The sequence below is a fragment of the Theobroma umbraticum genome, unplaced genomic scaffold (genome assembly GCF_002168275.2).
Source record: "Theobroma umbraticum cultivar Fairchild unplaced genomic scaffold, ASM216827v3 scaffold_50.0, whole genome shotgun sequence".
NCBI classification, from domain to species: Eukaryota; Viridiplantae; Streptophyta; class Magnoliopsida; order Malvales; family Malvaceae; genus Theobroma; species Theobroma umbraticum.
Window position 1 is genome coordinate 7,132,714 of NW_018397261.1, and position 14,929 is coordinate 7,147,642.

The 14,929-nt window shown below is 35.8% G+C and overlaps 3 protein-coding genes and 1 pseudogene across 4 annotated transcripts; all 4 read left to right on the forward strand.

Moving 5' to 3' along the window:
• The first annotated feature begins 1,589 nt into the window (after window positions 1-1,589).
• LOC110418401 (putative amidase At4g34880) lies at window positions 1,590-4,045 on the forward strand. Its single transcript, XM_089783799.1, has 6 exons — window positions 1,590-2,079; window positions 2,261-2,332; window positions 2,403-2,475; window positions 2,729-2,968; window positions 3,099-3,297; window positions 3,410-4,045. The coding sequence occupies exons 1-6, from the start codon at window positions 1,590-1,592 to the stop codon at window positions 3,803-3,805; spliced, it is 1,470 nt and encodes a 489-aa protein (XP_089639925.1). The 3' UTR covers window positions 3,806-4,045.
• Window positions 4,046-5,307: 1,262 nt separating this feature from the next.
• Window positions 5,308-7,433, forward strand: LOC110418403 (putative amidase At4g34880). Its single transcript, XM_021431122.2, is given in 8 exon segments — window positions 5,308-5,862; window positions 6,065-6,279; window positions 6,418-6,503; window positions 6,506-6,601; window positions 6,604-6,655; window positions 6,773-6,877; window positions 6,879-6,969; window positions 7,077-7,433. Coding segments are annotated over 8 exon segments (1,557 nt in total).
• A 2,114-nt stretch (window positions 7,434-9,547) lies between these two features.
• Window positions 9,548-12,199, forward strand: LOC110418077 (putative amidase At4g34880; annotated as a pseudogene). The gene is made up of 6 exons (XR_016351321.1): window positions 9,548-9,641; window positions 10,110-10,255; window positions 10,519-10,731; window positions 11,050-11,289; window positions 11,392-11,590; window positions 11,687-12,199. The product of XR_016351321.1 is annotated as a putative amidase At4g34880 (transcript).
• Window positions 12,200-13,170: 971 nt separating this feature from the next.
• On the forward strand, window positions 13,171-13,824 carry LOC110418483 (dirigent protein 4-like). The gene has a single exon (XM_021431224.1). It carries the CDS (start codon window positions 13,215-13,217, stop codon window positions 13,779-13,781), a length of 567 nt encoding a protein of 188 aa, XP_021286899.1. The 5' UTR covers window positions 13,171-13,214; the 3' UTR covers window positions 13,782-13,824.
• The last annotated feature ends 1,105 nt before the right edge of the window (window positions 13,825-14,929 follow it).

Here is a 14,929-nt window from a genome sequence, read left to right on the forward strand (position 1 = left end):
TTATTAGAATTTCAAGGGTTAATGGCTTCGATGAGAATAATGATAGGTTTAGGGTTTAGCCACTATTTGGGGATAATTATCGAGACTAAGGAAATATAAACCCTAAAAGCCAAATAACCCCCCTTAACACCATTTGACCAAAAAAATCATGTGGCATTTCTTTTATTACTATAATATTTTTTATCCAATTTAATCCCCATACATTGAATTTTTTTCACATTAGTCCCTGTACCTTAAATTTTTCTTCAATTTAGTCCCTTTGATTTTTTGGACGAGAAAATTTTATTTCCATTTGTCTACCACGTGGCATTGCCACGTTATCATTTAGGGTGACGTGATAGTGACACATCATTATGCCATTCACACGTATGTTGCCACGTCATCAAAGTGTGCCATATTAGCGTTGACGTCATCCATTTTAATGATCATAATAGATGTCATTAGGGAAAAAGACTAAATTGAAGTAATTTTTAAAATTAAAAAACTTAATTACTTTGATTTTAAGTACATAGATTAAATTAGACAAAATAAAAGAGTGCAAGGACTAGATAAGTCTTTTGATATAAAATTATCATAAATTGTAAGTTTTACACATGTTAATAATAATTGAAGTAAAAAAAAGTAGAGCAAAGTTGGGCTTCAAAGAAAAAGGGTTTGCTTCACTGCCTACAAAATATTGTACTAAGTGCTTGTTTGGTTGAATTTTTTTTCGTTTATCTATCTTTTAAAAATAGAAGCCATTAAAAATATGAATTTTGAGAATCCCTTAAAAAAAACAACTATTTTTTAAGAAATAAATATTAAAAAAGAGAGCTTTTATCTTTTTTTTAAATACCTTTTTTTAGGAGAAATTTTTTTGTTTAAAAAAATCTGCATCTATTAAAAATAATTACAATATTATCTGTTTTTATTTTTATATGATTTATTATTAATTATAAATTTTATGTTATGAAAAGATATTTTTATATTTCTAAAAATTTATTTTAAATAAAGAAAAAAAATAAAATTGACTTTTTTCATTGTGAATAAAGAAATGTATGATTAATAGAAAATTATATATTAAACACCATTTATGATAATTTTAATTAAAATTAGAATTTCTATAAATTTTTTTACCAAATAATTTATCTATAAAAAGAACTTATAAAAGTAAATTTATCAAACAAATTTAGTTTAATTTTAAAAATTATTTTTTTATACAAATTTCATATTAACTTTTTTTTTAATAAATCATATTAACTTTTAAGTTAAAACAAAAGTCAAGACAAATAGGCTCTGAAAATACTTTTAACAGAAAATCACAATCCTATATGATAATTAATCTTACCTTAGATAATTAAAATAGTTGTAACTTGCCTTACCATGCTCCTTTTTATTATTTATTGCCAGACAGAATCAATTTAATCCAAGGATGGACTTGTCAGACAAAGCGAAAGTCAAAATCCAAATCTCAATGCAATCAAGCTTAATTCGAAGAATAGATTAAAAAAACTTATCAACACAAATCACGGTTATTTTTGTACCAAAAGAATGTAGGGACAAGGGTATTGCGTATTCTCCCCCATCTTTGTAATTCACACAGCACAAAAATGGCGGTCAAACCTCTTCTTCTCCTCTTTTCACTGCCGATTCTACTTCCACTCTCGGTCATCATCACGATCAAAGGTCATGATTTCACCATCGAAGAAGCCACCATAGACAGCATCCACAGAGCCTTTGCAGAGAACAAGCTTACATCACTCCAAGTGGTGGATTATTACTTGCAGAGAATTGAGAACTTAAACCCCGAGCTTCGCAGCGTACTGGAAATCAACCCTGACGCGCGGGTTCAAGCAGGGGAGGCTGATCGAGAGAGGAGGAGCAACAACCATGGCCGTAGATCGTTAATGCATGGCGTTCCGGTGCTGCTTAAGGACACGATAGCGACGAATGATAAGATGAACACGACCGCTGGATCGTACGCCCTGGTGGGTTCTGTGGTTGGTAGGGACGCGGGCGTAGTAGAAAAGCTGAGGAAAGTTGGGGCTGTCATTTTGGGGAAGGCGAGTCTATCCGAGTGGTATACCTTTCGCACCTTGGGTAAAATTCCTAACGGCTGGTGTGCTAGAGGCGGCCAAGCCCAGGTCAGGATTTCCCTCTGTCTTAACCTGATCGCTGAACAGGCTAGCTTATACTTTGGCTCCAATTTGATTGTTAAATAAAAAAAATTCGTACTATAGAATGTGTTGCCTTTAATTTTTTTAATTTGGTGGCTTTGTAGAATCCTTATGTTGCATCGGGGGATCCGTGTTGATCAAGCAGCGGATCAGCCATTTCCGTGGCTGCCAACATGGTGAGTGTTTCACTTGGGTCAGAGACTCATGGTTCTATTCTCTGCCCATCTGACTATAACTCCGTAGTAGGTTTCAAGCCAACCGTTGGACTCACCAGCCGGGCTGGTGTTATTCCAATCTCATCCAGACAGGACACCATTGGGTATGAATTTTCTTTTCAAGTGAATAATCATTTCTTTAAACCAATAAACAGGAAAATTAGGTAGCCTAAATACTCGGAAAAATATGAAACATCCATAAGATTCTACTAGCAATTGCCCACCTATTTTCAATAGGAAATGAGCTTTTGACTTTACAATCAATGAATTGCATGCAAACATAATGGCATACTTATTGATTGGGTGTTGAACATTTGGACTGTGATGTAATAATTTTCTTTGACGATGGCCTCAAAGGCCAATAGCCAGGACAGTGTCTGATGCAGTCTACTTACTGGATGAAATTGTGGGCTTTGACCCAAGAGATAGTGAAGCAACATCAGAAGCTGCTAAATTCATTCCTGATGGTGGTTATAAACAATTTCTCAACAAAGATGGGATCAGAGGAAAGAGATTGGGGGTTGTTAGACATCCATTTTTGGACTACTTAAATAGATCCATTGTTTCAACTTTTGGGAGTCACCTGGATATGCTCAGGTATTTATTGTGATGCTCAGGGAGCAGTAATCTACTAATTCTGTACATTTTGTTTTTGTAGAAATACCAGTTTAATTGCACTTGAGGCAGTACTAATCATGTTTTGTTTGTTCCATTTTGAAAAGTACAGAGCAAGAGGGGCAACTATAGTTGATGACCTAGAAATTGCAAATATTGATATAATATCAGATCCTGCAAGAAGTGGTGAGCTAATGCTAATGCTTGCAGAGTTCAAGCGTTCCGTAAATGAATACCTAAAAGAGCTTGCAATCTCTCCTGTGGGGTCACTTGCTGGCATTATTGATTTCAACCAGAATAATCCTGAGCTTGTATGCACACGTTTCTCTGATCAAATGCCAATTTTGTACAGAAATTTAATTGGGTTATGCAAGCTTGGCCAAGCTTTCCTGAATAAAAATATTTGTAACGTGTATAATGCAGGAAAAGCTTGAAGAGTACGGTCAGCACACTTTTATTGAATCAGAGAAGACAAGTGGGATTGGGGAGAAAGAAAGAAAGGCAGTTGAGTATCTGGAAAAACTTTCACAGGATGGATTTGAGAAACTGATGACCGACTATGAACTGGACGCATTGGTAGCGCCTGGTATATCACTTTCCATCACTGTGCTGGCAATTGGAGGCTACCCGGGCATAACCGTCCCAGCTGGGTATCACAGCAATGGGATGCCCTCTGGGATTTGTTTTGGAGGGTTGAAGGGTACAGAACCGAAGCTAATTGAGATTGCTTATGCATTTGAACAAGCTACGAGGCTGAGAAAACCTCCTTTTTCTGAGCCATTTGATGTAACCAGGGACTTTCTCTTTGGTACCGTCTAAACAGATTTGTTGTTTTTCCATGGAACTGCTGTGAGTATTTCTGCTGTAGATCATAAACATATGCTAATGCGAACTAACAGTTTCATACAGCCAAACTGTTTGTGATCATAAACTGCTGTAGATCATAAATATAGTCCACTAGTGTATAGTTTTAAATAAGTTTTGACTTCAATTTTTAGAAAAATAATTTTGATTAAATATATTAAAAAGGTTCTAATTACTTGAGATTAGAGTGATAGATCAAATTTACTTACCATCAATCTCTGTATTGTTGTAATTTTATTGTTTTAAATTTTTTTAATTTAGTTCAAAATTGATATATTACATGAATAGAAAATATTTTACAAAATATTCCAACTCTTGATATTTTTAGTCAAATTAAAAAAGCTACAATATAATATAATTAGACTTTTCCAAATATAAGTGGTAAATTTGATCTGACGTTGAATTTTATTTTTCGATGAATTAAAATTTTTCAAAACTTTATAACACAATACCTTAATCAAACCAATTAAATTAAGAGTAGGTCTAATTTTTACAAAGTCCACAATGCCTTTAAACACATTAATTGCAACGAGTACCCTTAAAGTTAATTAGGGACAGGAAAAGAAAAAGAGAAGAAACACACTGAGAAACAAACATCAAACTTAATATTTTAGTATATTCATGAATGATTTTGCTTTTTTCGGATATATTATAAGAAAAGAAATATTATATTTAGAAATTATTTGTATATATACAGAAATGAATGAGGTATAAATATAAGGCTTTTATTTATAATTTAACCCTAATTAATTAACAGTATTATAATCTAATTAGCTAACTAACCAATTAAAAGTATTGTATTATAACTATATCATGGAATTTGTATAAAACTTTAAACAAAATATTAGTATGTATATATATATATATATATGAACTATGTGTAAAACTATGTCTAAATTATTTTTTTTAAAAAAAAAGTTTACCTATTTGAGTGCTCTACACTTGACAGCAAATTTTTTTGCTTTGCCTGCTCAGTACTAAAAATTCCAAGCTCTATACCACACAGGTGTTGTCTCTATACTTGAAAAACTTACTAAAGATCCAAATTAAACAGTACAAGGAAATTCACCGGCAATGGACGGCAAAGGAGTTGAGGGTTGAACTGGTCATACATGCAGTATAAGGTTCGATGACAGCCAGCTGCACTGTGAAGATTCCTTCATGAAAAGGACAACTAGATAATTGATTATAGTACTGTTCCCAAGTGCTTATGCGTTTTCTCAGCTGACCTTATTCAGTTCGCCACATGTAATTTGCCCAAGGAAGTGGTCACGACTCGCAACGTACTTAGATTACAAATAAAAAATGGTGTTTTCTTGAATTTAACAATCAAGTAAAGCCCCCAAACGTAATCTATTTATAGGATAGGGAATTTTTAATCTAATTCAGACTGAACTGAATTCTAAAATTTAGCAAGTTGTCTCAGTGAGTCAAATTCCCTCCATTGCAGCTTAGCCATGGCTGCCAATTCTTCTCTAAGGAGCTCTTCCGTCTTATTCCTCATCATTCTGATTCTTTCACCGATATCATCATCTGGGTTTTCCACCCGTACAACGACACACTACTCATTCTCAATCAAAGAAGCGACAATAAAAGATATAAAACTAGCTTTCCAGAGAAACCAACTCACTTCACGCCAACTTGTTGAGTTCTATCTCGGAGAAATCGTCAGACTCAATGTGCTCCTTAAAGGGGTCATTGAAGTGAACCCTGATGCGTTGTATCAAGCTGATGCCGCAGACAAAGAGCGGAAGTACTATAATGGTTCACTGCCTGACTTGCACGGTATTCCCATTCTGCTCAAGGATAACATTGGTACTAATGATAAGCTGAACACCACGGCCGGTTCCTTTGCATTGCTTGGCTCAGTCGTGCCAAGGGATGCGGGGGTAGTGATGAAATTGAGAAAAGCTGGAGCAATCATTCTGGGTAAAGCTAGCTTGAGTGAGTGGTCTATGTTTAGGTCGCTTACTGCACCCGCTGGCTTTAGTCCAAGAGGTGGGCAGGGTAAGGTGAGTTAAATGAACCATCCACTCCCAAATTATTTCTACTCTTACGGGTCTTTTGAAATTACCATGTTGACCAGTATGCATGCTCGTATGCGTTCTTCTAGTAGCTCCTTCCAACAGTTATTATCCCCAATCACTAACTATTGTGTAAAAGACAATTGCATGTTCCACGATGTAATGGAGCTTGTTCTGTAATGGCTTGCAGAATCCTTATGTCTTGTCCGCAACTCCTTGTGGGTCAAGTAGTGGATCAGCAATTTCAGTGGCCGCAAACTTGATAACTGCGTCCTTAGGGACGGAGACTGATGGCTCTATCTTATGTCCTGCCAGTTTTAATTCAGTAGTGGGCCTCAAACCTACAGTTGGTCTCACCAGCCGAGCTGGGGTCATTCCAATTACTCCAAGACAGGACACCATTGGGTTAAGTCGCTCTTTATTACCGTTACTTTGGAATGGCTTTCTTTCTTTCTGATTTGTAATTTGTGATTAATTCTTCTGTGAGATGTTATTAATGGTCCTAACCTCAACAAAACACCTCTTCCCTATTGGATTCAACAGGCCTATCTGCAGGACAGTGTCGGATGCTGTTTATGTTCTTGATGCCATTGTAGGCTTCGATTCGAATGACCAAGCAAATAGATGTGTTCAGCCTACATTCCTCCTGGGGGCTATAAACAGTTCCTTAATAGCTATGGGCTCAAAGGAAAGAGATTGGGCATAGTGAGAAATCCATTTCTCAAAATTTTGAAGGATTAGGTTTAGGTCAGACATTTGAGACCCATTTACAAACACTAAGGTGACACATAATAAAATATAACCAACACTTTGTATTCAGGCAGCTGAAACGATCGGCTTAGCCCAATGCCTAATGGTTCAATCTTTTTAATAAAGTACTAACTTTTTGTGAATTCAGGGGAGAAGGTGCTGTTTTGGTAGACAATTTGCAAATAGCCAACATCGATGTTATACTGAATTTCAACTCAAGTGGAGAAGCACTAGCAACCTTAGCTGAATTAAATTGTCCTTGAATGCCTACCTTCAGAGTTGGTGGCTTCCCCAGTGCGATCCTTGGCAGATATCATTGCCTTCAACCTGAAATTCCCCGATTTGGTGGGTAAAGAGCATGAAATTACGCATATGTACATTAATTATTCGAGAGAACATTCCACAGGATTAATGATCACACTGAATGTTGGTTAATATGTGGGGCTTTGCAGGAACTGACAGATAAAATAGGCCAAGATATCTTTCTGGCAGCCCAGGCCACAAATGGGATTGGCGCTCAGGAGAGGGCAGCATTGTCAAACTTGGAAAATCTGTCGAGAAATGGATTCGAGAAGTTGATGAGCGACTACAAGCTGGATGCATTGGTGACTGCTGGGTCAGATGTTTCTCCTATCTATGCAATTGGAGGGTTCCCTGCAATTATTGTGCCTGCTGGATATGATAGCCAGGGGGTTCCTATTGGCCTTTCCTTTGGGGGACTGAAGGGCTCGGAGGCCAAGCTAATTGAAATCGCATATGGCTTTGAGCAAGCTACCAAGATTAGGAAGCCTCCTTCATTCAAACCTTGAAAATTACTTTCCACTACGGCCCTTTACCTATTGTCTATTTGCTATTCATGAAAATTAAGTATGAAATAAACTATACGGCATATTATTTTTTTCTCTCTTTTACATCAATTCAGAATTTTTCATTAAAATTTTTCTAAACAACAATTTAGCTTATATATATATATATATATATCTCTTGTAACCCATCCTTTCTATAAGATTAAAGTTGGGTATAGGCATTATATGTGTCTTGGATTAAAATCAATATTATTTTGATTCTTAATGCAATATTCGATCTTCTTTCTTCTTTTCTGTTCTTTTGATATGAAATATTAAATTTATGTATGAAAAAGAACAAAAATTAATATGTAATAGGAATGTACAAAGTTTTCAAAAAAAAAAAAAAAAAGGAACGTGTGAACATCAACATGAATGATCATGGCTAAGCATCCCCTAACGTATTGAGAATCGTCACAAAAAGGTGCGATGACTGAAAGTCACGGCCCAACTGGAGGTTTTGTTCTTCAACAAGGAACAGTCTATTATTTCTTCCCTCGTGTACCACACTTCTTGTTGAAGATAAAGAAAAAGAAAAAATATATTGGCAGGATTCAATGTGTTTAATTGGTCCCAGCCACTACAAACGAAATAGGATTTGCTTTGCCCCTTACTATGACCGATTTTTATTTTTTTGAATAATTAAAAAAAATTCAAATTTTATTATTTTTAATAAAAAGTTCCTATATTAATTAATAACTCAAATGTTCGAATGCTCTTACCATGGATGATTGAATAAGTTAAAAGTTGAAAAGAAATATGCATTTACGCTGCAGCAATTGATTAGTAGTTTTTGCTTTCTTACTGCTGGAATAAAATGAGGATAACATGCGCACACTGCAGGAATCGACTAATGGAATCAAATCACTATTATGCTTAATCTCACACACAACCTTAATTAGATAAATTAGATAAAGGATGAAAATAAGCATCTTATAAATGGGTAATATTAAATTTAGTTTTATTTTATATTTAGATTTCTTAATACTATGCTTATTTATACTCAACAAATTAGTTACGAAAATTTATGTTGTTCAAATAAAAAAAATTACTTCTAATTAAAAGATTTAATTTTAATTAATACAATGCATAAAGTATTTTCAAATTCTGGTTGGGTTGATCAGTTTGTACAAGAATGGTGTACTAATTTATAGTCTACTGTACTAAGCAAGCCAAATTCAATTGTTCATTGGGAGAAAAAAAAGCACCAGAGAAAAGTTTGCTTTTCCTTTTCTCCTCCAATGCAAAGGGCATCATTTGTCTGACCTAACCAGGTTAATGCGGATTCACTTTATCACATAAAGGCATGTCCCAGCAATCCTGAGGAACCATTATCAGAACCCAAAAAGCAAAGTTGATGTCCAAACATTAATTATTTTCACGATGCACTGCATACATATTTGATGATGTTGGAGAAATCCTGCAATAAGATAAATTTGTTCACACTCTCCATAAAAGTGCACTTTCTGATAAGGTAGTAGATGAATGGCAATTATAATTTTTCAGTTCAAATCATACGATTACATTAATAAAGAAATTATAATTCTGCCAGCTTTTATTTATTTACTGAGAAACTCTGATTCTATGCAGGCTAAAAGAGTTGAACGAGGGAAACAGGTATCTTCAATTGCAGCTATGGTGTCTACCAAATCCTCTCCTCTAAGCTTTCCCCTGTTTTTAACATTGATGATTCTATTTCTTGCAAATTAAGGCGTATAGCTCCGAAAAAGACTACACATCTATAGCAACGACTGCTGAGTTCAGAATGTCATTGCATTCTTACCTAAAAGAGCTTGTGATATCTGCAGCTCGATCCTTGAAAGATGTCATTGCATTCAACAATAAATTTTCAGATTTGGTGAGTATTTCAGCAATCAACACATACAGTTATCTTCACTAATGCAATCTTCCCAAATTTGGTTTTGAGTAAAGCTTATATTTGGTGCTGAGCGGCATGCTTGAGTTTTGGGTCAAGCAGGAAAAAACACAAGGAATATAGGCAACAGCTTTTCCTTGATGCTGAAGCTACGAATGGCATCGGCAAGAAAGAGAAGGACGCGATATTACATTTAGAAAAAATGTCAAGAGATGGAATCGAGAAGTTGATGAGGGAGGACAAGCTAGACGCTTTGTTGTCACCTTTTTCGTCAGCTTCGTCTGTTTTGGCAATAGGTGGATATCCAGGAATCATGCCTTGTCTCAGCAGGATATGATACAATGGGGTTCCTTTTGGCATTTGCTTTGCAGGACCAAGGGGCTCTGAGCAAACGCTGATTGAGACTGCACATGCCTCGGAGCAAGCCACTAAAATTAGGAGGCCTCCTTCGTCCAAGCACTGAAGCCATCACGTACTGAAAGGTTCAGGCCATAGGGACATCCATACGATTTTTGGTTTATTAGATGTTTCATCCTCGCAGCTTTCAAAATCGACCATGCTTAATGGTTGATATACTCTTAAGTTTATGTAGTGTTATATAAATAATCAGGTACTTTCTTTTTCTTTTTTTTCTTTTTTTGAAAATTAAACTTTCATTGATGTTGAGGTGCAATCTTCCGTGAAAGGAAACAAAGTGAAGATTATATATATAATCTTTGATATTATATAAACATTAATTTCTTAAATTTTTTTAAAAAATACAGTTATATGCATCCGGGATGCTGGTGTGGTAACCAAATTTAGGAAATATGGGGCTATTATTCTCGGAAAGGCTAGCTTGAGTGAGTGGGATCATTACAGGGAAGAATATGCACTCGCTGGCTGGCGTGCCCGGACTGGCCAAGGAAAGGTGAGAAAAGGATACTACACTGACACGAATGAACCTGCAATATTTATCAGATAGAAATAGAAATAGTTGATATAGAATTTAATTTTCTATGAAAACACAAGATCAGATAAATAGTCTTAAATTATTATGAGTTTTACGGAGCTAAAAACATTCAAATTCAATTTCTGCAGTTTTGTATTATTGCAAAACTTAATTTGGATTGATTTCCAAATTGACAAGAAATAATTTAAGAAACAAACACGATTGTCTGAACTTGTAAGCAGAATCCCCATAATCTTTCAGCAGATCCGTGTGGGTCAAGTGGTGGATCGGCAATACCAGCAGCAGCAAATATGGCAGCAGTGTCGCTTGGGACTGACTGCTGGCTGAATTCTATGTCCATCCAGTTTTAACTCAATTGTTGGCATCAAACCCACCGTAGGTCTTACCTGTCGAGCTGGAGTCATCCCTATTAGTCCTAGACAGGATACGGTTGGGTAAGTATTATTCTCTGATTTCTGTCCTTTAGAAAACAATCCACAATTTCCCTCACTTGTTGATCTCTGCAATAGCTCATAACTGGAGGAAAGTATTTTTTTTAATGTGAATGATCACTCTAAGTGTATTCGTCCTCAGCGAGAAACAGAGGATTTGTCTATCACCTTATAGTTCATTAGTTCTTTTAATTAAGTTTTATGATCCTTTTTGCGCTCCTTTTCTTTAAGGAGTAGGGGTTCTCGTATTAAACCGTTTTATATAGCTTCTGTAATACACCAAAAATAACAATGGACTCCTGCTCTGACGAATTGAAGCAGACCCATGTGCAGAACGGTGGCGGATGCTGTATATGTTCTTGATGCCATTGCAGGCATGAATTATAATGATAAAGCGACCATTGAAGCATCAAAGTACATTCACATGGTGGCTACAAACAATTTCTAAAGCCCCTGTGGTCTCAAACGGAAGAGATTGGGCTTACTGAGGAATGTGTTCTTCAGATTCAATAATGGATCCCTTTTGTCTGAAGTTTTTGGCAGTCATTTTTTGACTTTAAGGTACCAAAACGAAAAATTTGCAATTGTTAGTTCAAGTTCGAATCATAATTTTAGACACTTTTTGTTATTAATAATTGAAAAACAAAATTTCTTCAAGTAAAGGCAAGGGGGTGCAGTTGTGGTAGAAAATTTGGGCACAGACAAGTTTCTGGCTGTGTATACCTCTTTCCTAGATAATGAAACAATAGCATTGAATGCTGAGTTCAAATTGGCCTTGGATTCTTACCTAAAAGAGCTTGTGGTATCTCCTGTACGATCCTTGAGAGATGTCATTGCATTCAACAATAAATTTTCAGATTTGGTCAGTATTTCTGCTGGTATTACATACATAGTTGCAAAGTTATACCTTAAACTTGGGTAAATAAGTGAGTTTTGCTTGATTTGAATGGCAATGCAGGAAAAAAGTCAAGGAATATGGCCAGCATCTTCTCCTTGAAGCTGAAGCTACAAACGGAATCGGGAAAAAAAGATAAAGGAAGCATTAACAAATTTAGCAAAAAGGTCAAGAGATGGGTTTGAGAAATTGATGAAGAAGAACAAGCTGGACGCGTTGCCAGCTCCTCTCCATCTCGGTTCTCATCTGCTTGCAATTGGCGGTTTTCCAGGAATAAGTGTCCCCGCTGGATATGTTACAGACGGGATGCCCTTTGGCATTACCTTTGGAGGACTAAAGGGGTCGGAGCCAACGCTAATGAAGATTGCATACGGATTCGAGCAAGCCACTAAGATTAGGAGGCCTCCTTCATTCAAGCACTATAAGCTATTGCTGCTATGTTAAGCCCTAAGTCCTGCATTTAATTTTTGGTTTAATTGAGGTTAAAAATCATATACTTTCCCTTCAATTTCCGTATCAAGTAAAGATTTAGAAAGGAAAGAAACATGTGAAAGGTAAGGATGGGAAACCTATATTTTCTTCTGCTCGTTCGGAATGTGTGATAGAAAATGGAAAATAGAGGCAATTATTAGTTAATGGTCCGACGAATTTGATCTTAGGGAGAAAACTCTTTAATTTTTTTTTCCCATTTTTCCCTTATGCCAAGTTACACGAGGGAATAATAGATCGTTTTCCTCTTTTATTCATACCAAAACTAATTTAATTTCCATAATCATCATAATATTTTGTTTTTGTAATTAAATTCAGACAACAAAATCAAAGTTGATTTTTTTAATTAAAAACCAGTGTTCCTACAGGAATTTTGGAATGTCTTATTCAAAAGTCCAATATCGACTTCAACCACTAATTTATTATGAATGCCCAGGAACTTCAATGAGTGTTAATTTTGAATTTGATTATAAAAATTTAATAATTAAATCTTATCCGAACTCAATTAAAAATGTTCTATTAAAATCAAAACCCTTTATTTTTCATGTATTCCAAAATGAAAAATACATTAAAATATACTTACTTAATTACTTATAATCCTAGATTAATTAATTTGATTAATTGAAACAAAATTTAAAATCAAAACCAACCAAATTAATAATATTTAATCACACTTATTTTTGAATTAATCAAAAATCAACTAACCAAATCGTTTTAATACAAGTTATTTGATTAATTCAACTTTAACAGAAAGTTGTCCTCTCCTAAACAAGGACTAATGGTGCAAACACAGTGTCCATAAGGTTTCAAGGCTGTTGGTGTTGAGCTATCACGAGGAATTGATGGCATGGCCCTGAACATGGGGACAGGGGAGGTATCACGGATTGGGCGGGCAAGTAACAGTTTCCAGATCAAACTGATTTGACTGTAGAATTGAAAATTATGGTACAATATTTATGGGCTATGACCTTCTTACTATATATAACGTTTAAGTAATAATCCATATAAACGAGGCCAGTTGGAACATTTCCCTATTACATTCAAGCAAAGTCCTTAAAACCACATTATATCTAACCAGCGAAGAAAAAGAAAAACCTGGAATATGGAAAGAGGACCGATCATCACTTGCATTTTGATCCTTAGCATCGCCACCTTACCGGTGTATAGCCAGTACTACTCCAAGACGGTGCCATATGATCCCAAGCCAGAGAAAATTACCAATCTCCACTTCTTTTTCCATGACACTCTCAGTGGGAAAGATCCTTCTGCTGTCTTGGTAGCCCGTGCCAACATCAGCAGCGACGACAGCGCACTGGTGCCATTCAGCAGCGTCTTTGCCATAGATGATCCCCTCACCGTAGGTCCTGAGCTGACTTCGGAGGTTATTGGGAATGCTCAAGGGCTCTGGGTGTCATCCGGTAAAGATATACCGACCCTGGTGGCATTCTTTGATTTTGGCTTCACTAAAGGAGAGTTCAATGGAAGCTCCATCAGTGTGTTTTCGAGGAATCCAATTTCGGAGACTGAACGTGAGCTTGCTGTGGTTGGAGGAAGGGGAAAATTCCGAATGGCTAGAGGGGTTGCACAACTTAAGACTTACTTCCTTAATGTGACTAGTGGTGATGCCATTGTTGAGTATAATATGACTGTGATTCATCACCAAGATTAAGTGCTATTTTAATCTGGAATAAAATTATAGTATTATTAGTAATTTGCAGACAACTAAGATTTGCTTAATGTATCAAGTCATTCTCTAGAACCAAAGATGAGCAAATGGATTGAGTAAGCACTAAGTGTGAATTTTAATTGTAAATGATTTCAATTTTTTTAAGGAAAAAAAAATTAAAAGAGGGGGTGGGTGGCCTGGTTGACTTGCCGTTGGAGGTAGGAATTGTTCATTCCTCTTACATTTAGTCACCTGAACAGATTAATAAGGGCAATATGCTGATACAATTTTCCATTAAAACGAACTTGAAATTATCAACCCATATCATTCAAATTAGTTTTATCATAATCTCAATTTTTAAATTACATCCGAAGATTTGACACATTTATTGATATATGATCCTTTATCTAAAAAAAAATTTAAACCCCCTTCTTCAATTATATAAAAAAAAACTCACAATTTCTAAATAATTAATTTCCGGTTCAAATTATACAAGCAGCAAAGTCAACTCTCATGTCATGTGGAATCCCAATATTCCCTCATTCATCTCTGAAAAGTACTCCAGTACTAACTGGACCAGGATTTCCTGAGGCAGAACCATCTTAGGTGAGTTTGCATCCTGGCTTAGTTGGATTCCAAGAAATATTGATGATTGATCTGTCTACTATAGTGGCGTGAAAACATTCGGTGGTTTGTTGAGTTGCCGGGGTAGATACCACATTAAGGGAATCAAGAATGCCTTCAGACTAAATCTGTTATCTCTACGTTTGCAAACAATCCAACATCCACAAGCAAAAGGAGTGTCCAAGGAAAGTTGTTAGGATTGGAATTCTTGGAGGATAGATTAATGATAAACCAATCGGGAGAAAGATTCAGAACTAAAAAAAGAGTCGCCCAAAAGAATCAGAACTATGTGATATTTTTCATTTCCAAAACAATTGACAATTGGGAATTTGGAATGCTGTCTCGGCACGACCTGCGCAAGTCTGTCATAATTAGTAGCAAGCCCGACATAATCCCATTATCAGTTACCAACCTTATCATTGCTTAACATCAATCACGATTTGCTTTCAATATCACCTCGTAGCGCCTGGTAAATCACTTTCCATCACTGTGCTGGCAATTGGAGGCTACCCGGGCATAACCGTCCC

Bases quoted from the DNA above. Each gene is read 5' to 3' on its own strand.
- LOC110418401 (XM_089783799.1), top strand. From the start codon at position 1,590: ATGGCGGTCAAACCTCTTCTTCTCCTCTTTTCACTGCCGATTCTACTT. The intron at 2,080-2,260 runs GTAAAATTCCTA...GTGGCTTTGTAG, and splicing joins GTATACCTTTCGCACCTTGG to AATCCTTATGTTGCATCGGG. The intron at 2,333-2,402 runs GTGAGTGTTTCA...ACTCCGTAGTAG, and splicing joins TTTCCGTGGCTGCCAACATG to GTTTCAAGCCAACCGTTGGA.
- LOC110418483 (XM_021431224.1), top strand. From the start codon at position 13,215: ATGGAAAGAGGACCGATCATCACTTGCATTTTGATCCTTAGCATCGCC.